The sequence below is a fragment of the Coloeus monedula genome, assembly GCF_965178545.1.
Source record: "Coloeus monedula genome assembly, chromosome: 7".
NCBI classification, from domain to species: domain Eukaryota; kingdom Metazoa; phylum Chordata; class Aves; order Passeriformes; family Corvidae; genus Coloeus; species Coloeus monedula.
Window position 1 is genome coordinate 25,138,514 of NC_138787.1, and position 19,717 is coordinate 25,158,230.

A 19,717-nucleotide genomic window follows, 5' to 3' on the forward strand; every position below is an offset into this window, starting at 1 on the left:
GAGGATGAACCACCACCCAGGGGAAACGGGCAGGTCAGGGCTGAGTGTCTGGGTCCTGGTGTGTCCTTGTTCCCGCTGATGAAGCTCCGTGTTCCTCCCAGCCCCAGGACCTGGAGGCCCCTCCGGCACACACCTTCAAGATGACGAGCTTCAAGAAGGTGAAGGCATGCGGGATCTGCCGACAGGCCATCACGCGCCAGGGCAGCACCTGCAGAGGTAAGCTGGGGCCGTGGGCACGTGTGTGCATGGGGACATGCCAGGGAGGTCAGGACATCGGGGATATGTGTGTATGCCCGCATGCACGAGGATATGAAGGTGGGAACATGTGCCTGTGCCAATCTGTGCACACGTATGTGCCTGTGTGTTAGAGGGAGAACTGTGGTTGTGAGAGAGTATGTGCAGTGCCTTTGTGGGTGAGAAGGTGGCTGGGAGGCGAGGGTGGCCCATGGAGGCACTTTGGTGTCGCACATGTAGGTGGCTGTGTGTCAGCTTCATACATGTGCAGTGGGTGTGCAGTGGCCACCATGTGCGTGCACATGGGTGTGGGTCTGTGCACACACGTGGGTGCTCATCCCCTGAGCTGTGCTTGCTGCCCATGGCACCCAGTGGGTCACAGGTGGGGCTGCGAGCCCTCGCACGTGTGTGGTGTCGCTGAGCCCCGTGCAAGGGGCGGACAGAGGAAACGGGAACAATGAGGCTTCCTGTGCTGCAGGAAACAGGCCCAATGGGAGCAGCGACTGGGGTGCGGCCGTGGCCTGGGCCGTGCTGCGTGGGACCCTTGTGTCCCCTGGGGATGGGACACGTGTCTTTGCAGGGCTGCCCAGGCAGCGTAGTGGTGCCCTGTGTAAGTGCGTGTCCCCAGCAGTGGCAAACACGCCTGCACTGCCCATGTGCACGTGGCATCCATGGGGGCACGGGTGGAAGTGTGCAACAGCAGTGCACTGGAAGGAGGGAAGGAGGGCACTGGCAGCATCCCTGTAGTGCTCTCATCCATTCCAGTGTCCATGCGAGGCCCTGTAAGACCTGTCCATGCCTCTCTTCATGCTGTTCACCCTGGGCACTGGGACTTGCACACGTGCACACTCGCTGGCATGTTGGCACAGTGTGTGCCCCAGAGCCACATTTTGTGCGCCTGCTGCTGTGCCCTGCTGGTTCCACCTGGAATGTGTGCGCAGCGGTGCAAGGTGTGGGTGTCCCTGCGCATGTGTGCACGTCCAGGCAGCCAGGGCCCAGTGCCAAGGTGCTCTGTGCCTGCAGTGCCCCCTTCCTGCCCTCACGTGGGGTGCCTGCAGACTGCCCCCAGCACTGCTCCCCCTCCTGCCTCCACTAACCCTCTCTCCCCTCTCTCTCCCACAGGCTGCAAGCTCTCCTGCCACACCAAGTGCCAGGCCAAGGTAAGGCCAGTGCCCTGAGGTGTGCCCAACCCTGCCTGGGGGCACTGGAGATTCAGAGGGGGAGTGCCATGGCCCATGCCAGCTGACCCCACTGGATGGGAACCCAGATGGGCTGGTGGCGCTGGGCTGGTCATGGTGGCACTGGTGTCACTGCTGGGTGAGGCTGACAGTGCCATCCTGCTGCCTGGTCCCTGACAGCACGTGCCTGTCTGTGTATGAGGCTGGGTTTTGGGGTGCAGCCCTTCTCAGAGAGGACCAGCAGGCATCTGTTCTCCAGTACCTGGAGCGGGGTGCCCTTTGCCAGGGTGAGTGCTGCCGCACGTGGGTGCCATGCGCCGCAGCCGAGCGCTGCCAGCTGCATGCACACAGGCTGAGCACCTCTGCTGATACCCAGCCGGGGGCGGATCTTGCTGGCAGGAGACAGTGGAGCTGAGGATGCCCGGTGGTGTCTGCCTATCCAGCTGCTGCTCCGGCAGAGGGGGACCCTACAGCAACCCAGGTTCTCCGAGGAGCTGGAGGTGGGCACGGTGCCCACCACTGCACTGCCGGGGCAGGGGAGGCTTTGTGTTCTCAATCCCTGGGGAGGCGTGTGTGCCAGCTGTCTCTGGGGCTGGCATCCTGGGCGGGAAGAGGCTGGCATGCCCCAGGCAGACAGCGTAGGCTGGGACATGCCTGTTCCCGTGCCCATGCCTGTGCCCAGCTGGGCAGGGAGGAGAGGAAAGGGGGGGTGCTGTGCCGGGGGCCGGGCACACGTTGGGCTTTGCAGGGTGCCATGGTATGGGTGGTGGTGCAGGGCAGGCACTGGCAGCAGCCCTGGCACTGAGTCCTGGCTGGGCTTTTGGGGGAAGTGGGGGCTGTGGGGTATCCTGGGCCTTGAGCGGGCCAAGCAAAGGTGGCTGGGAGGCTTAGTGGATCTGTGCCAGCCCCAGGACCCTGTGTCAACTCTGGGCCACCCCAGGACCCTGTGTCACCCTGGGAAGCCTGTGCCAAAGATGCCAGGAAGGCTGAGGCCAGAGAAGGTGGCCTTGCCGGGGAGAGCTGAGAGGGGCGTGCGGTGAGGGGATGCCCGCGGTACGGCAGGCGGTGGCAGGGAGCATCTGCCAGTGGTTTCCAGGCAGGAGGGAGTGTCAGGAAGCATGTGTGTCTGGCTGTGAACCCGGTGGGGATTCTCCAATGTCTGATAGGGGGTTGTACACCAAGAGGGGGTTCATACCAGGGTCCCAGCATCTGGATAGACTGTGCGCAGGGGCAGCCTGTGGCTCGCTCTCGCGGCCGACTGCATTTCATTAGCCTCCATCACCCTTCCCACGCTCGCTGGAAGCTGGAGCCCCCTCGGTGGGGCCAGCTAGCCGAGGGGTGTGCTGCTGGGGGGGAGCGTGCATGGGGCCAGGGCCAGGGGCCTTCTGCGGAGCTCCTTTGGGCCAGCGCCCAGGGAGGGGCTCCTCCGGTTGGGCAAATGGCCAGCTGACTCACACACCGGCTTGTTATTGTGGGGTCTCCGGGGAGGGTGCGTGTGGGGAGGGGGCTTGGCATGGAGCAAAAATGGCCTCTTGTATACCTGAAGTCCCTCATGTTTAACCCCTGCACCTCCAGGATACTTTGGAGAGGGAAGAAGGACTCACCCCCAAAGTGCTGGCAGCTGCACCCCGCAATGCTTCCTCTTCCTGCCCTGGATATGCTGCCAAGGTCCTGGTGTCCCCTGGCTCTGGTGTCTTCTGGCCCTGGAGTCTGCCCCACCATGCTGTTGGCAGTGTCTTCTCCTTGGTCCTCATATTCACCCCCCTGGGACTTCCTCCACCTCCTTGTTCTGCCCCCCAGCGTGGCCAGCTCCCAGCCTGCTGCATCCTGGCCCAGCCAGGGGAAAGCCCCACTTAAAAACTTCAAATGGACTGGGTATAGGGGAGGGGGGAGAGATGGGGTTGTGGGTGGGGTGTAAAGAGTTTACTGCTGGTAATCAGTGTGGGGTGCTGGGGGGTACCATAGGTGTGATGGGGATATGGGGAGCGGGGCACTGGAGTGTATGTGGGGAATACCTGGGAGCTTTTGGGGTGCTGGTGAGTGCCACCTCCATGAGAAGGCAGTGAGCAGGCAGAGCTGTATCAGGGAGGGCAGGACCTGTGCCCTGACGGTGACCTGCACCCCTCAAGTTTCCATCCTGCCTGAAAGACAGCAGGGGAACAGTGGTGGAACCCACTGCCCTGTGGTGCCAGTGATGCTGGTGGGATGCCCAGTGCCTGTGAGTGGCTGTGGAGTGGCCAGGGCAGCTGCACACACATCAGCAGGGAAGAACAACAGTGTTCCCATGCCCATGTAAGGCCCTTCTTGCGCCCTGCGCCTCTGCTCAGGGATTTTTCCTTGCTTAGCAAACCTCCCTCCCTCTCTCCAAGAGGGATGGTTGGATGGATGGACACTGGTATGTATGTGACACACACAGCCTGCCCCCTCCCTCCTTCCCTGCACCAAAACTGCCTGCCCAAAGCTGCGGGGGTGTATCTTCCTTTGGAAAGTGGGGAAACTGAGTCACAGAGCCCTGCCTGGGGCCAGCAGGAGGCAGGGAACGTGGTGTGGGGTGCAGTACTTCTGTGTCTGCATTCAGGCGTGGGTGAGCCTGTGTGTTGGCACGTGCCAGTAGTGGCACAGCCAGGATCTGGTGGTGACATTGCTCTCCTGACCAAAGATGCTCTGAGCAATGGGGCCATGCAGGCATGTCCCAAATCAAGGGATATCCTGGGAGTGTCCCTGTCCCCCGGGATGCCTTCACTCTGACTGTGGCTGGATCATGCCATGATGCTGGTTGGAGAGGCTGAGAAAAGATGGGGGATGATGCTGTTTCCTGTAGTGAGAGCTGGCCCTGTGATGGATGGTTTGGCTGGGGGACAGGGAGCACTGTAGTGTTTGGCTGCCGAATCAGCTGGCGATTGCTGGTGCTTGGTTCTGGGAAATGGCGCCTGTGCCAGCCCCTGGGCCTGGCAAGGCTCCAGCCTGCCCTGCTCACCCCTGCCACACAGGGGCCCACTGGTGCTGGGGGAGTGGGGGTGCTGGGCTGTGCCAAGAGGGGAAACTGAGGCAGATCACTTAGCATGGGGCCAAGGGGCCTAGGGGGTTGTCCCCCAGTGTCTCTTCCTGGGGAGCTGAAAGTGCGCACTGGAGCCATGCCAGGCTGCTGGGCCACGTGTGTATGTGTGTGCTGTGTATGTGAGCACGTGTGAGGGCATGACCGTGTGTGCTCACAGACGCATGCATGAGTGCATGAGCTGCAGGGAAATGCACGTGTGTGCGAGAACATCCATCTGTGTGCATGAGCACGCGTGCACACAAGCAGGTGGTCACATGCATGTGCTCCCAGTTCACTGCCATCTATCCCCGCTGGCCTCATGCCAGGCCTGGGTTGTTTTTCAAGTGCCCCCTGCGATGGGACTCCGGGGGGGTGGGTTTGTCCATCATTAAACCGGGACTGGAGCAGGGCCAGGGCCAGGCAGCGAGGCATGTCCCGGCCAGAGCAATCGGTCCCAGTGCCCGTGGTGTTGACGGGCCCTTGGTGGCGGAGGAACGCTGTAGGACCCAGGGCAGGGTGTGTGGTGGTGGTGAAGGGGATGTGCCACCCCTCAACTGGTGCTGGGGATACCCCCTGCTTGTAAAACAAGTCAGAACTAGGAAGGAAAACTGAGGCAAGGAGTGGTTGGACACTTCTGGGCAGGCTTGACTCCTGGTGATCAGCACCCTGCAGCCGTGCCATGGCCAGGGGCCCAGGCAGTGTTGGGGGGCATGGCCAGGCAGTGTATTGCAGGTTCCCAGTGGCTGTGCCAGGAAGAGGGGCTGCAAGGAGGGGACACCCATGTCCCAGCTGTGGCAGGCTCTGTCCATGGGACTTGTGGCCGTCCGGTCCCTGCTCCCTGCCCCAGCCGCTCTGCCTCCTCCCGTGCTGTCGAGGGGATAATGTACTGGTCACGCGGGAGCTGCCCGTCAGGTCCCTGTCCCCAGTGCTCCTGTTCAAAGCCACCCCCCCGTGCTTTGGCACAGGTAATTAGCAACACCCCTGGTCACCACAACAGAGTGGGCGGGGCGGGGGGGGGGCGGGGAAGGAATAGTGCAGGAATATGTCCTTGACCCTGGCATGGGCCCAGCTGGGGTGGAGGGATGAGGGGCTGTGGGGGCTCAGCCCTGCCCCGGTGCTGTGCCAGGTTGTGTTTGTGCAGCAGGTCCTGGAGGGGGTTTTGTTTTTTTTTTCCCTGCCTCTTTCCTTTTTCCCCTTCTTTACGTCACTGCCCAAATATTCGGCCTCTCAGCTCCAGTGGGGGGCCAGCTCGGCTGCTTGGAGGACTTGGGGCCCTCCTCTGCACCCTCGGGGTGCTGCACAGAGAGGGTGGGCAGGGCAGAGAGGATGCTGAGACTGGCCATGCTCGCTGCACTGGTGAGCACTGGCCAGGACAGGCCTGGGAGGTGTCACATGAGGCAGCAGGGACCACCAGCCTCCCTCCTTGGCAGCTCCCGGGGCTGCATCCTTCTTCCCAGAGCCCTGCCGTGGTGGGAAGCAGGGTCCACATCTGCCTCATTTCCCACTGATTTTCTCCCTTCCCAAACCAGTTTGCATCCCCCATGGCCACCCCTCCTGAGACCTGCCCTGGGAAGGGTGCTCCAAGAGGTGGCACTGATCCCAAAACAGCTGAAAGGTCTGGCTCAAGAGGGGCTCTACAGACCCTGCACTGGGGCTTATCTCCTGTGTGCTTTCATCTCTGGAGATGAACCACACCTGGGTGCCTGGTCCCCAGGTCTCCTTTCTTCCACTGACATCTGGAGTAATGATGCTCAAGGGTGTTTGTTTAGGGTCAGAGAGGAGCTGTTTCATGTGAGGGGTGGTTTGGGGGGGCTGGGAGTCACTGGAGCCACTTTGCAGACCGCTGGACTTGCTCCCATTGGCACTTTGACCCTATGGCTCCGGGAGATACTTTGGTGGCTGTAGTTCAAGGATGTTGTCAGGACTTCTCTGGCTGTGTCCTGTGAAAGGGACATGTCATGTTCCCAGGGGACAGTTCCTGTCACTGCCCCGGGGACCAGGACAGGGACATGCTTTCAGTGCCCTTCACTCACCCACTCATCCCATTCAGTTGCTGATACTTTCCCATCTGGCTTCAGCTCTTCCTCTGCTGTTTCCCAGGGCCTGGGAGCCATCCTGTGTCCTCCTTCCGAGGAGTTTGGGTTCTGGGGCCTGTGCAGGGGTCCGTGCTGGAGCTGAGCTGGGGTCCACGCTGTTCTCTGCTGGTGCAGGATGTTCCTTGCCCCTCCATCCTTGTTGCAGCACTCCCATGTTTTTGGGATGACTGGTTTTTGTGGGCTGTGGTGATGGTGGGACTTGTTTAGGGGTGTCAATGGATCCTGGCCATGGGGTTTTGTCCCTAGAGTGGTGGCTGTTGGGATCTGACCCTGTGCTGTTGGGTGCTGGGGAGGGCAGAGGGGCTGGCTGGTGCTTGCTTGGGACAGGAGTGAGGAGATGCCCTCCAGAGACGTTTGGCTCTGGCGCTTTGTCTGTGGCAGCAGGAAGGGTCTACAGTGCCTTTTGGTGCTCCCATGCCATGGCACTGTTGGGTTGCTGTGGAAACTGAGGCATGGAGGGGCTGGGAAAGATCTCCTGGAACTGGAGTGTACTCACAGGAGTGGTGTTCCCTAGGGGGACTTGGAGGAGGGCAAAGGGAGAACCCCTTACCAGAGACCCTTCCCTGGTGACTTTTGAGGCAGTGGTGACATAGGAAGGGTGTTGGGGTCCTGTACCGCTCCAGCAGAGCCAGTTCCAGCCTTTTGGCTGAGCCCACGGCTTCAGGACGGAAATGCAAACAGGAACGGGGAGGCGTTGGGTGAGAAAATGTCAACAGCACTGGGCCGGGTGCCTGGCTTGCCGCCTCCCTGGCCAGCTCGCCACTCTCTGGGCCGCTGCTGGTGGGCTTCCCCTCTTTGCTGTGGGGTCTCCTGGCACTGAGCACTTGCTTGTACAGCAGGGCTGGGGCTGGATTGCCCCAGGGGCAGCCAGGGAGACCAGGGCTCCATCCATCGACATGCAGCCCCCCGAGGAGGAGGAGGAAAGAGGAGGAAGGGAGGCAGGAGGAAGGCCAGGGGGATGCTGGGCACACTCCAGGTTTGGGACAGGCAAAGGGGGACTGGCATGACTTCACATGCTGAGGGACAGACGGGGCTTTTCCAGCATTTTGGCTTTGATTTTTAGTTGAGAGGCGGGCTGATAAATGTTCACATCCTCCCCAACACTGGGGGTGTGGGACACCCAAGGACCATTATTCGGGCACTTGGTCCCGCATATGGCAGGGGGGCACCAAGTTGTGCCAGGGGGTGCCAGGCAGGCCCCAAGCAGGGCCCCACACACCGGTCCCTGCCACCCCCCCGCCAAGGGCACAGGGACGCCGGTGGCGTCACGCGGGGCGATAAGGCCCCGACCCCGCTGCACCCCGCCGCCCGCCGCGGCCCCTCGGCACCGGGTGCGAGGAGTTTTGAAGGGGGAGGTGGTGGAGGTGTGGTGGGGGGTCATTTTTTTTTTGGGGGGGGGTCTGCCCACCTGCCGGCACCCCTACCCCCGGGCCAGCTGCTCGAGTCAGGCTCCTGGTTGCCTTTAAGGGCGTTTTTGGGGGAGGCGAGGGGAGCGGAGCGGGGCCGGACTTGGAGCGCGCCGTGCAGCTGGGGAGAGGGAAGAGAAGAAAGAGGGAGAAGAAGCGAGGGAAGGGAGGGGAGCGGTGGAAAAAGTCGCCCGGGACCCCACTCCTCCCCAGGGCCGGGGCCGGCGCCCCCGGGGTCCTCAGCCCCCGGCCGCCCCGGGGGTGCGGAGGGGAGCGGGGAGCCGGCGGGACCTCCCTGCGCCCCTCCATCGCCGGGGTCCCGCTTGTGGGGAGCGAAACCCTTCGGCTCTCCCCCTCCTTCCCTCCCCTCCCTCCTCCCTCCCTCCTTCCTTCCTTCCTTCTCCAGGCTTGGCCCGGGGAGGGAGGGGGGCTCTGCCTGCAGTCTGCCTTCACGCCTGCCCGCCCGGGCGACGCCGGGCTCCCGCCTGCCCCCCGCGGCCCCTCCGGCCGCCCCCCGCGCCCCCCGGGCCAGGTGAGGCTGCGGTGCCGTCCCTCTCGGATGTAGGCAGGCGAGACCCCGGATGGATTTCGGGAGCGTCATGAACCAGGTACGGGCGGGCGGTGAGGGCACAGGGGTCTCCAGGCCCCCCGGGACTGGGGGGGTGCTGGAGGGGGTGTCATCTCTCCAGGGGGCGGGGGCCACGCGTGATATCCGAGCGGTGATGGGGTGGTGCGTGGATGGGGGTGCTGCCCCCCCGTGTTGGGGGGGGTCCCGCAGTTGTCGGTCGCCAGAGGGGATCTCGGGGTGCGGGGGGGCTCGAAGAGGGCGATGCGGTGCTCGCAGGGAGGACGACTTGGGCAGGGGGTGAGGGCCGGTTTGCTGCCGGCTGGGACCTGTGAGCGGCTCCGGGGGCCGTGCCCCCCGTGCCCCTCTCGCCGCCTCGCCAGGGCCGGTGACTCTCGGGGTGCCCCGGAGCGGGACACACAGGCGCTGCGGTTTGCGTCCCCCCCCTCTCCGAAGTGCGTAGGGACACGTCCCCGTGGAGCGAGGACTGCGCGGGAAAGCGGGGTCCGCCCCCGGCACCCCGCTCCCGCCCCGCAGCCGGGGGGCGATGCCGGCCGCCTGTCACCGCCGCGGGGGGGACACGGTGAGGGGCTGCCCCTGGGCCGGGACACCCTGGCAGCCCACGGGTTAACCCCCCCTCCCCGGCGGCACCGTCAATGGTTAAACTCCGGGTTAATGAGTGGCGAGGCAGCCCCGGCGGGTGCCAGCCCCCCCCGCCGCCCCCCCGGACAGGGATCCCCGGCCCCTCGGCGCCGCTGGGCCCGCAGAGGGTTAACTCCGTCAGGGCAGGTCCCGGCGCAGATGTTTTTGGGCTGTGCTTCTGGGAGAGGAAACGGCCGAGCGAGGGAGGCATCAGCCCGCTTGGGTTTAGGGGGAAAACAAGGAAAAAACGAGAAGTGCTCCGTTCCCGGGCGCCTGAGCCCGCTCGGCGCTGGCGTCAGCCTTGGTGCAGGACCGGTGACCCCAGTGTGTGTGCTGGGGGACAGCTGGCAGGGACAGTGGGGTGGCAGTGGCTGCGCCCCCTGCGTGCTCATGGCACTTGAGTCTGGGGGTTCTCAGGGGCAACCAAGCAGGCACCTCTTGTCCCTACAGCGCGTTGGCACTGGGAAGACAACGTGTGTCCTGTCTGGAGTCTGAAACCACCCCCAGGGAAAGTGGATCGATAGAAAACGAGCCTCCAGCTCTCACCCTCTCTAATGAAGCCACTTTGTTAATGATCCTGCTGGCCCCGGGCAGGGTGCTGGGCCTTGGAGCTGTGCTCCCTGACCCCCCTTTTGGGGTCCCGAGTTGGGGGGTCCATTTGCCTCTGCCCTTGGCCACCCTTCTTCCTGCTTTGCTACTGTCTGGTCCCTGGCCTTGTGCAGGGTATCTCCAGGGTATCCAGACACAGTGCCAGCAGTCCCTGGTTAGCATTGGAGCTTCCCTGATGGGTTTTGGGACACAAGAGAGAAGAGCAGTCCTACAGCACAGCTCCTGGTTGGGGGGGAGTATCTTTGTCTCCACTTTTCCCTCCTATTCCCTCATCTCCTCAAAACGGCAGATGGGGGGACACCACTTTTGGAGGTGCTGCTCAGCATTTCAGTTTCACTGCAGAGTTTTCAGCTCTATCCTGCAGGGTGAGGACACAGCACTGACTCCAGTCTCCATCTGCCTTGGGCCTTTCCCTCACAAGTAGAGCCCCTGGGCTCAGTACCGGGGAGCTAAGACCCCTTGGGGCAGCCAGGGCTTATTTTGTCACCTTAACCACCCCTTGAGGTGGGTCACAGACCCATGGGCACTGTCAGCTGCCCCTGATGCTGGGAGGCAGCCCAAAGCATGCAGCGGGATCTGAGTGCACAGAAAGGGGTTTGCCTGATGCTCCACCAGAGGGGATCTGTGGGAAGGATCCATTGCACTGGGCTCAGGGTGGGGTGCAGACTGCTCACAGGCTGGTGTGCTGACCAGTCCCACAGAAGTGCCCGTGCTCCAGCCAGTCCCATGCCAGAATCCATTTGTTGATCAGTCCCATGTGAGAATCCATGTGCTGGCCAATCCTGTGTGGGAATCACTGCTCTGACCAATCCTGCATGAGAATCAGTGCTCTGACCAATCACCTGTCCGAATCCATGGATTGACCAGTCCTCTGGGACAGTCTGTGGAGTGATTAATCCCATGTCAGAACACATGTGCTGGCCAATCCTGTGTGAGAGTCCATGCATTTACTAATCTCAGGTGAGAATCCATGCACAGACCAACCCCACATGAGAATCCAGTTGCTGCCCAATCCCATGTAAGAATCATGCATTGACCAATCCAGTGTAAGAACCTGTTCATGGAGCAGTCGTGGTGGAACCCCCTGCAGCAGAGTCTGTCCCAGCCAGTCCTGGTGTGACTCTGTTCCCGGCCTATTCCCAGTGCGGGAGCTGCTCCCTGGCCAATCCTGGTGTCTGGTTTGACTCTGGGGAGTTGGTGAGGGGGTGGGGGGGTCCTGGTGCTTTTTCTTGGGGAAGGCTGGTGCAGAGGGGGGCAGTGACCCCATGCTCTCCTTTAGGCTGGTTGTGGGATCCCCATGGGACTGGGCTTAGGGGTGTCCCCACAGTGGGGTGGCAGCACACGTGTGTGGTGCTGGCAGCAGAGCAGAGCAGGGCAGGGCAGGGCTGGGGCTGTGGGGCCAGAGCCAGGCAGGCACGTGCTGGCCCGTGGGGCTGGATCCAGACCTGCTGCCTCCAGATGTTGCCTTTTTAGGCACTGGAGCACAGCACATCCCTGCCTGTGGCCGGCCCTGTGCCGAGCCAGCGCCTGCAAGCAAACTAGGGACAGTCCCTGTCCTGGTCATGTGGAGGCATCTCTGTCCCCCTTCTGACCCCCAAAAACACCCTTCTCCCCCCAAACAGGGTCAGGGATGCTACCTTCTCTCCCTTCCCCTCATCTGCACTTGGCAGCACTGAGGCTGATTGCTCAAACCGCCCCGGAGCCGGGACCTGCCCTTATTTGGGTTGAAACCAGGGCTATTTTGGTGCAGCTGCCTCCATTGCAACCCCTTGAAGCTTCTTTGTACATTGTTTTTCCTGTCCTGTCCTGTATCCCTGTGCCAGGGCTGCCGGCCAGGCCAGCCATGGGCTGCTGGGGACCATCACCCTCCCAGTGTGCCGTGTGTCCCAGGGTGTCTTGGAGTACCAGTGGTGACCCCCATGGCCACTCTGAGGTGGAATGACTCGTGTCCCCTGTGGCATTTCATCCCTGATTTGCAGGGCTGTGTGTACCGGGTAACCTCTGTCCTGGTCCTGCTGCCGCCTTCCTGGCGGGGATGGGCCACAGGGCGGCTCCTCATCAACATACCAAGGGAGAGACAGAGGAGATAGCGCTTGTCCTAGCGTGGGGGACATCCCTGGATGCCCTGTGGTACCCTCCCTGGTGCCACCGGCATCTCTTGGCAAATGCAGGGGTGGGGCAGACTTGGTGGCCTCTGCCCTGGCATGGGTGCTGTTCAGGCATCCAGGCATGGAGGGGATGGCACAGTGACAGTCCCTGACCCAGCTGCAGGGTGGGCTGGGGATGTTTGGAGGGAAGCCTGGGAGCGGTGAGACCTCCATGCCCCAGCATCAGCCCAGTCTGACTCACCCTGAGCTGCTGGCCAAGCCGCTCCCCTGCCCTTTGGCGCATCTGACAGTTACTCCCACCCGATGGGAGAAGTCCCAAAAGCAGCACCCCGGGGTACTGGTGGGGGCAGAGAGGAGCTGTGTGGTGCACGGGGTGCTGCCCCCTCCCAGGGACCCCCATGCTGGCAGTCTGGGGCTCTGTGTGGCTGCCCTGTGCCTCGCACACTGGGGTTGTGCTGGGCAGGGTGGAGCTGGGGCGGGGGGGAGCGGGTGTGCATGGAAACATGCCGTCCTCCCGCCGGGGACATGTTGCATAAACAGGAGTTTTGCCAGAGCTGCAAAATATGTGAGGGCAGGAGTAGCCAGCACGTGGTGTGGGCAGAGGGTACCTGACCCCTGTGCAGGGCAGGGGGCTGACCAGAGCACAGACCCCATAGTCCCTTATGCCAGGCAGGGGAGAGGGATGCTGCAGCTGGTCACATTAGGAATGGGAGGGCAGGGGTGCTGGAGAGGGAAAAACCTTCCCCAGCATCCCTAATTTGGTGGTCCCGACCCATCCCCTAAAAGTGTCTTCTGCTGTGAAGTGCCCGATGGCAGCTCACATTTGGCCCCACACTGTGGCTGAGAGAGGGCTTGGCACAGCTTGGCTGTGGCTGGTCTGGAGGGACTGGTGAGTAGGGGAAGGGCTCTGAGGATGGCTGGGGAAGTTGCTGTGGCCTGTGGCTGTTCCTGGGACTCCCTTTGCTTGAGGCAGGATCTTGGGGTGAGCAGAGAATCATGGGGTGCATGGGGAAGTGATTTGCAGCCCAGCTGGGATATAGGTGGCACAAAGCTGAGATGAACTTGCTTGGGAGGAAGTGGTCCCTCATGGGGTGATGTGGGACTCACATGGGCTGAGCTGGCGTTTATGCTGCCCTAGCATTGTCCTGTGGGACGCCAATGTGGCCACTGAGTCACATTTCTCTTTGACAACTGCATTTCCAGACCGCAGGGAATAGGGTCCCTTGCTTCTCTCTCTTGGGGTCCACATCCTTTCTGAGTAGTGGGGCCATGAAGGTCTGCCTGATGCTGCCTTGCTTTGAAAGGGTCTGGGATGTCAGAGTGTCCTTTTTGACAGCATGTCTCCAGCTCCAACCACACCAGCTGGGCTGGCTTGCCGGCATCTCAGTGCCTGGCCATGGGAAGCATCTCTGGTGTGCTGGGTCTGTGTGAGGGCTAGGCTGGCTGGTGCTGCATCTGCTCCTGGCATAGTAAGGGTCAGCACCAGCCCGGATATCGTCCGGCTCCGGAATGTTTATCAGAGCTCCTGGGGAAGGGAAAAACAAAAACCGCCACCCAAAGGAAGGGATATGCGTCAGAGATGGGCCTGGATCACCCACCGGCAGCTGGACGGGCCATGCTGTGGGCTGTGGGCCAGTGCTTGCCCAGCTCCAGCAGCCCAGCTGGGGAGACCCCAGCACGCCCAGTACTGCTCTGATCCAGCCCGTTCCTGAATCGCAGGGCCCCTCCATGGAGGTTTGTTTTCCCCCAGCCCTGCTGGCATCTTGCAGGTTGGGGCTACAGCCCACAGGGATGGCCCGCTGGAGCAGCACCTGGCAGCGGCCCTGGGCACCTTCACAGTTGTAAGGGCTGTTTTACTGAGGGAGGAGGAGGGAGAGGAAGGAGGTGCTGAGGGAGGGAGGTGTGAGCAGTGGTTGCAGCATGGAGAAGTCTCTGAGGTGTCTTATCCCTGGGTACGAGGTGGATGTCTGCATTCCTCCAGCCTCTCTCAGTTCTTGTGAAATGGTGCCGAAGTCCTGTCAGGATCTGTGGTGCAGAGGTCAGTCCCTGAGCTGCAGCTGGAAGGGTTAGGTGGAAGAGGGATCTCATGAGCTACTCTGCGTTGTGGCGATGTGGCCTGGGACTGTCAGGGTTTTGCCAGCCAGGTGTTTATTTCTGGGCTTGGTAGTGTCAAGGGTATCGAGTTTCTCTAGGTATAGTGACAGCTGGTGATGAGCGAGGGAGCCGATCATTGCTTTCCAGCGGAAGGCTGCAGGGTGTGCCCAACCCTTTATGAGACATCAGAGAGTCCTATCACTCGTGGCCACGGGGCCTCGTTTGCTGGGAAACTGATTTTTCTGCTTGGCAAAACTCGGGGCTCAAGGCAGCAGCTCGTGGGATGTGACTGCTGGGATGGATGGGGCTGCGACCTGGGGGGCCGAGTGGGTGGGTGGGGGGCCATGGGGGGCTGGTGGGGTGGGCGGCAGCCCTGCTGCGCCTCGTTCCTCGCATTCCTGGGCAGGGCTGCTGGGCGGCGGGGTCGGCGGCGGGGGCCAGCCGGCAGGAATGCAAACACCGGTGAGGGGGAGAAGAAAGGCCGCTGTGTCTGCCACGGCAAAGCGAAGCCTGGACCAGGGCTGTGCGGGTCCCCCTGCCTGTCCCACCCCTCCCTGCACCGAGGGATGCAGGGATCCCTGAGGACAGAGATGGTGGCTCTTCTGGGGGTCGCTGCAGTCCTGTATGGAGTGATACTCTCATGGGTCCCGTGGGGCGAGAGACCAATTCTAGGTCAGGAATTGGTCTTCCCTAGGGAGGGAAGGGAATGGGCAGGGTCTTCCTTCTTACTCTTGATCTGAGGGCATGTTTGAGCCAAACTTGAGAGAGGGATGGAAGCTGGAAACAGCTTTACGTTCCTGCAGTCCTTGTAAAACTGCCTTTCTGGGATGCGAGAGTGCCATACAGCCTGGGTTGCTGTCTCCTGTGGATGGGAAGAGTGGTGTCGGGTGAGCACAAGCCCATAATAGACATCAGAGAATCCTCAGGGGCAGGGAAATACAACCACAGGCACCCCAGTTTTTTCCCTTTTCCAGCCAGAGGTGCATTTGTAGCCTGCAAACTTCCTCATGCCGACAGCAGAGGAGGGCTGGGCATGGACTCTACCTCGCTGTGGGACCAGTGTGTCCCATGGTGGGGGAGCTGCGCATCTGCCCCCATCTCTGGCCCTGTAGCTGGGGCTGGACGGGGGTCAGGGGCGCTTGTTGAGCATCCCCAGGGGAAGAGCACGGCAGTGTGCGGGGCACGGTGCAGGGTACAGCACAGCCCTCGTCGGCTCCGTCCGCAGCAGCGGCTCGCTGCCGGAGAACATTCCAGGGAGGCTGGCGTGGGGCCAGCGCCGCGGGGCAGGGAAAGGGGCCTTTTATGGAAGCGTTTCTGCATTAGAATAAAATCATAATAATAATGCGCAGGGGAAGGGAGCGGGAGGAGGAGGAACCCCTGAAGAAAACAGCGAGACGGGATGGGAGCAGGCTAGCAGCCAGGGAGGGGAGCAGGCGCTGGGCATCACCCTCTGGGACCAGCGTGGGATGGGATATGGGTGCTCCAAGTGGGGTGCTTGGGGCAAATCCTTCTTTCTATGGCCCGGGGCAGGAGAGGCAGAGTGGGGTGCAGTGGGTCCCAATGCTGCCACGGTAGAGGACCAGCCCCTGAGTGGTGTTTGCCGTCTTGGCTCCATCCTGGGATGGGGCAGGGAATGGCTGACTGGGGTCACTGCTCCTGGTGGGGTTTGTAGAGGACAAAGCGCCGAATCACACCCTCCCACTACTGTTGGCATCTCTGGGCCAACACAGGGCTGGAGCGCCTGTGCCTGCTGTCCCAGCACCGGCGAGGCGCTGCCTCTCCCACCCTGGCATGCTGCTGCTTCCCGACGGACTGGGGTGCACACAAAACCCAAGGTTAATTGTCAGTAATTGCCGCTGGTAATTAAGGTAACAATAGCTGGGCTGTTCAGCTGGCGGCTGCAGCAGCTCACGAGGCTGGGCTGGGGTTTGTTCCAGGAGCTGCTCTTGGCATCAGGCGTCCGCCCTGCGCCGCGCTGTGCTGTGCCCGCCGTGCCCACCCGGGCTGGGGCTGGGGCTGGGGCTGTCCTGGCTCCCTGGCCAAGGACGAATGGCACAGCTGCCATGGCCCTGAGCCTGCTCCCATTCCCAGGAAGCCAGCCTTGACCTTGGAACGCTGCCTATGCTCCTGCCTGGGGTGGGAGGAGTGCCCCTGCCGGGGGTGGCAGCAGTGCCCCTGTCACTTGCTTGGGTGGGTGCCGTTTTCCCTGTGGGGGTGAATGCTGCATTCCAACCTCTTCCCATGCTGTATATTGGACAGTGGTCTTCAGGGACTAATCCTGGCTCTTTTCTGCTTCCTTGCAGGCTGTGACCCCCTGCTCCCCCACTGTCAACTATGAGCTGGTAAGTGACACCTCCACTGTGAATCCTAGGTGACAGCCAGGGCTCTGGGGATGCTAAAGCATCCTGCTCTGGGTAGGGGGCTTTCTCTGTCCTGGGGCTTCAGGATGTGTCTTCCACCCTCAAAGCCACAGGGGTCCTGAGCTGGGGGTAAGGGCACCCCCATTTTGGTGCTGTGCCCCCCACCATTGCTGGCTGAAGGGCATTCCACAGGTGAGCAGCACAGGTTGGAGCAGCCCAGCTATCATGGGACTCCTGCAGCTGGAGCTTTCAGGGAAGAGGGGCTTGCAGGGTTGCAGAGAGGGACAGGCAGATAGGACGTGACCATCCAGGGCTCCGGGGTCCCCTGGCGCAGAGGGCCTTCTCTCCCTGGCCAGATCTGGGGCGGTTTCTTACACACCCGGAGATGACTGTACCAGATGTGCCTTTGGCTCGGGCGCCCAAGGCCGTACATTTGCAGCTCTTGTTATTGTCACCCTTTACTATTGTCTCTCCTGGGAGTCTTTAATGATCTGCTGGGGCCATGGCGTCGAACGGCCGTTCCCACCCTGTCCTCTCTGGACACCAGGAGAACAGCTGGATGCATCATCTCCGTTCACCCTGTCCTGGGGAGGGTGGGTGTGGGGGTACTGGGTAGACAGCCACAGTCCTTTGTCACACTGCTCCAGGCCATAACTGGGCTCTGGGGGTAACGGGGCACTGGGATGTCACCTGGAGCCAGGCCATGCCCAGCAAGAGGTTTGGGAAGCATGACATGATGGTGCCTACCAGGCAGTGTCCGGCCAGCCGAGCAGCTCCCCTGCCCAGTCCCCAGCCTAGCCATGCCCGTGGCAGCAGGCGGAGCAGGCACGGGCAGTGGGGAGACTGGCATAGCCTGGGGCCAGTGTGGCAGCCCTTCCTATTTGCTCCAGACGTGTGCCAAGGCTTGCTGGGGCAGGCGCCGGGGAGAGGAGGCCCTGGCACGATTTCAGCTGGGGCTCGGCAGCCTGGCAGTGCCGCAATATCTGTGCCTCACACAGGGCCCTGGGCTGGGCACCCCATAGCTGGGCAGGGGTCTCACCTGGAAAGTGAGTGTAGGGGATGTAGGTCTCACCTGCAAGCTCATGAGGGCAGTGCAATAGCCCAAGTGAGCGAGGGCATGGGGTAGGAGTGGAGCATGCTCCCTGCCTTGGGGCCCCACGGTGGTTATCTGCCCCCGGTTTAATCTCTGCCCGCACCCCCCATCCCTGCCAACCTCCTTGGGCACTTATCAACAGCAAAAATATGTTGGCTTCGAGCTGGGACCGTTACTGTGGCTTTGGGAGGAAATCGAAAGGGGTTTGCCCTGTCTGGTGGATGGAAATGTCTGCTCTGGCCCTGCTGTCAAGAGTAGAACAGCCCGGTTTTGGAGGTGACCTCCATCCTCCTGGTCCCAAGACTCCCATCTGGGGACCCACCCATCTGGGTATTTCTGCTGTGCCACCCCCAGGCACCATAACCACCATTCCCAGACAGAGGTATCTGTCTCCTGCTTCATATATTTGGGGTCCAGACACTTTCCCCCACCCCAGGAAGTTAATTCCTGTCCCCAGCCTCCTTTCAGAGCTCTCTCCAGTGGCATGTTGCCAAATTTTCCCCTGTTTTGAGCATCTCAGACCCTGGCTCTGCTCCCACTGGGGTCCTTCACTGGCCCTGTGGGATCAGGCTTATCTTGGGGAGCTGGTCTTGCTGGTGGCCAGTGGCCAGGCTGGGTGTGGGACTGCACTGGGCTTGCCCTGTTGCTTACTTCCTAGCTGTAGGGTCTGACCATGGAGGATCCATCTGGAATCCCAGGGATGTGGGGGCACCCGGTGCCCATCAGGGAGCAGGCTCAGAGTTCAGCCAAGTGCTTCCCATTGGCAGTGGTGGCCCTGTGCCAGCGGCGGTGGCTGAGAGGCAGGATGGCAGCGTCCTCGGTACCTGAGTATTCCAGCTGTGCACCTGGGTTTTGGGGGATTCCCGACCTTCAGGAAGAGCACACATGTTGGCAGGCAGGGAAGGAAATGGGACTGTGGTGCGTTTCCTAGGAAGCACCAGAAATAGCCAGGGGGAGCTTTTGACCCTGGCCCCGCTCTGTGTGTTTCTCTCTCTCAATCTCTCCTCTCTTGCTTGCCTTTTTCTCACCCTCTCCTTGCTCCTGCCTGCAGCCATCCCCGGGGGAGAGCATCACCAAGCAGGTAGAAGTCCTGGTAAGTGCAACCAGTCACAGAGGCTGATCTCTGCCTCAAGACCTCCTGGGGGGTCACTTGTACCTGTCCCATTGCTGCAAGCACCCCCTGCAGCCAAAATCCCTCAGCCTGGAATGCTCCTGTAGTTTCCCAATGTACCTGGGACCCTGAAGTCCTCTCTCCCTGCCAGCCAAGGTGATGATGGCCATGCCAAAGGCCAAGCGAGATGCCCAGGTTTGGTGGCAGAGGCGGTGGTGGAGCCGAGCATATTGGGGGCCAAGGCTTTTGCTGCAAAGCTGGCTTTCCTGTCTCAGAGCTGGGTATCTGTTATTTAATCTGTGGACATGAAATTGCTAAGACAGTGTAGACAAATGCACTGCCAAAGTCAACGCGGACAGCTTCCCCCCCGCCTGCAGCCAGCTTGCCGGCCTCCCTGCATGTTGGGGCTGGGACCCGAGGGATGGAGGCATGATGGTTCCCATGAGAAGGAGGATGAAAGCCTTCCTCACCTGAGATCTGGCTTTGCCTCATCCCTTTGGTTGTCCAGGAGATGTTTCCAACCGTGAGAAAGAGCATCCTTAGCTAGAAAAAATCCAGTCAGAAACCTCCTTTGCTGGCTTTGCTGTCTTTCAAGGATGTGTCCTGGTATTTCTGAAGCCTTTCTCATGCCTTTCATCACCTTCTCCAAGCAGAAGGGACCTGCAGGTTTTGGATGCTGCCAGGAGCTTGGGGACATGCCAAGCTAGCTTGGGACTGAAAGGTGTATTCTTGATGGGGTTGGCTGAGGGATCTTCAACCCAAAGTGACTGGGACCAGCCTGTCCTGTTTTGGGCTGGACTGGGTTGTACTGGCTTGGCTGGAGTCTCTCTCCGCAGGGGACGTTTGCAAGGTCTCTCCCAGTGTGGCGGCGGGCAGGAGTGTTTAATAACAGGAGCGCTGGCTCCTATCAGCTGATCGCAGGCTGACTCTTCCTCGTGCAGGGGCTGGCGGCAGAGATGCGGCGTGGCTGCAGTTGGGAAGGGGGGAGCAGGGCAGAGCCTGGGGAGCAGGCGGAGCTCAAGTGCCCTGGCTGTGGGCACCCTCTCGCCCGGGTCTGGAGGGTGCCAGGAGTGGGCCCGCCATGGCGTGGAAATGGATTAGCAAGGGGCTCACTGCTATCCAGGTATGGGGAGGGAGAGGGGCTCTGGTATCCCCAGCTTGCTTGCCCTCCTGTGCCTCAGTTT

The 19,717-nt window shown here is 61.6% G+C and overlaps 1 protein-coding gene across 12 annotated transcripts in view; it reads left to right on the forward strand.

The window, feature by feature from the left end:
* The first annotated feature begins 7,307 nt into the window (after positions 1–7,307).
* TNS1 (tensin 1) overlaps positions 7,308–19,717 on the forward strand; it is a 55,588-nt gene continuing 43,178 nt past the window's right edge. For 6 of the 12 annotated variants that reach the window (XM_082285264.1, XM_082285269.1, XM_082285272.1 and 3 more), the window contains exons 1-3: positions 8,029–8,559; positions 16,273–16,311; positions 18,474–18,515. In XM_082285264.1, the coding sequence (XP_082141390.1) occupies positions 8,533–8,559; positions 16,273–16,311; positions 18,474–18,515 (108 nt within the window). In that variant the 5' untranslated portion in view covers positions 8,029–8,532. Of the gene's footprint in view, positions 7,522–8,026; positions 8,560–15,704; positions 15,805–16,272; positions 16,312–18,473; positions 18,516–19,717 lie in introns of those variants that run through there. The other 6 variants (XM_082285268.1, XM_082285266.1, XM_082285267.1 and 3 more) reach the window with 6 other exon arrangements.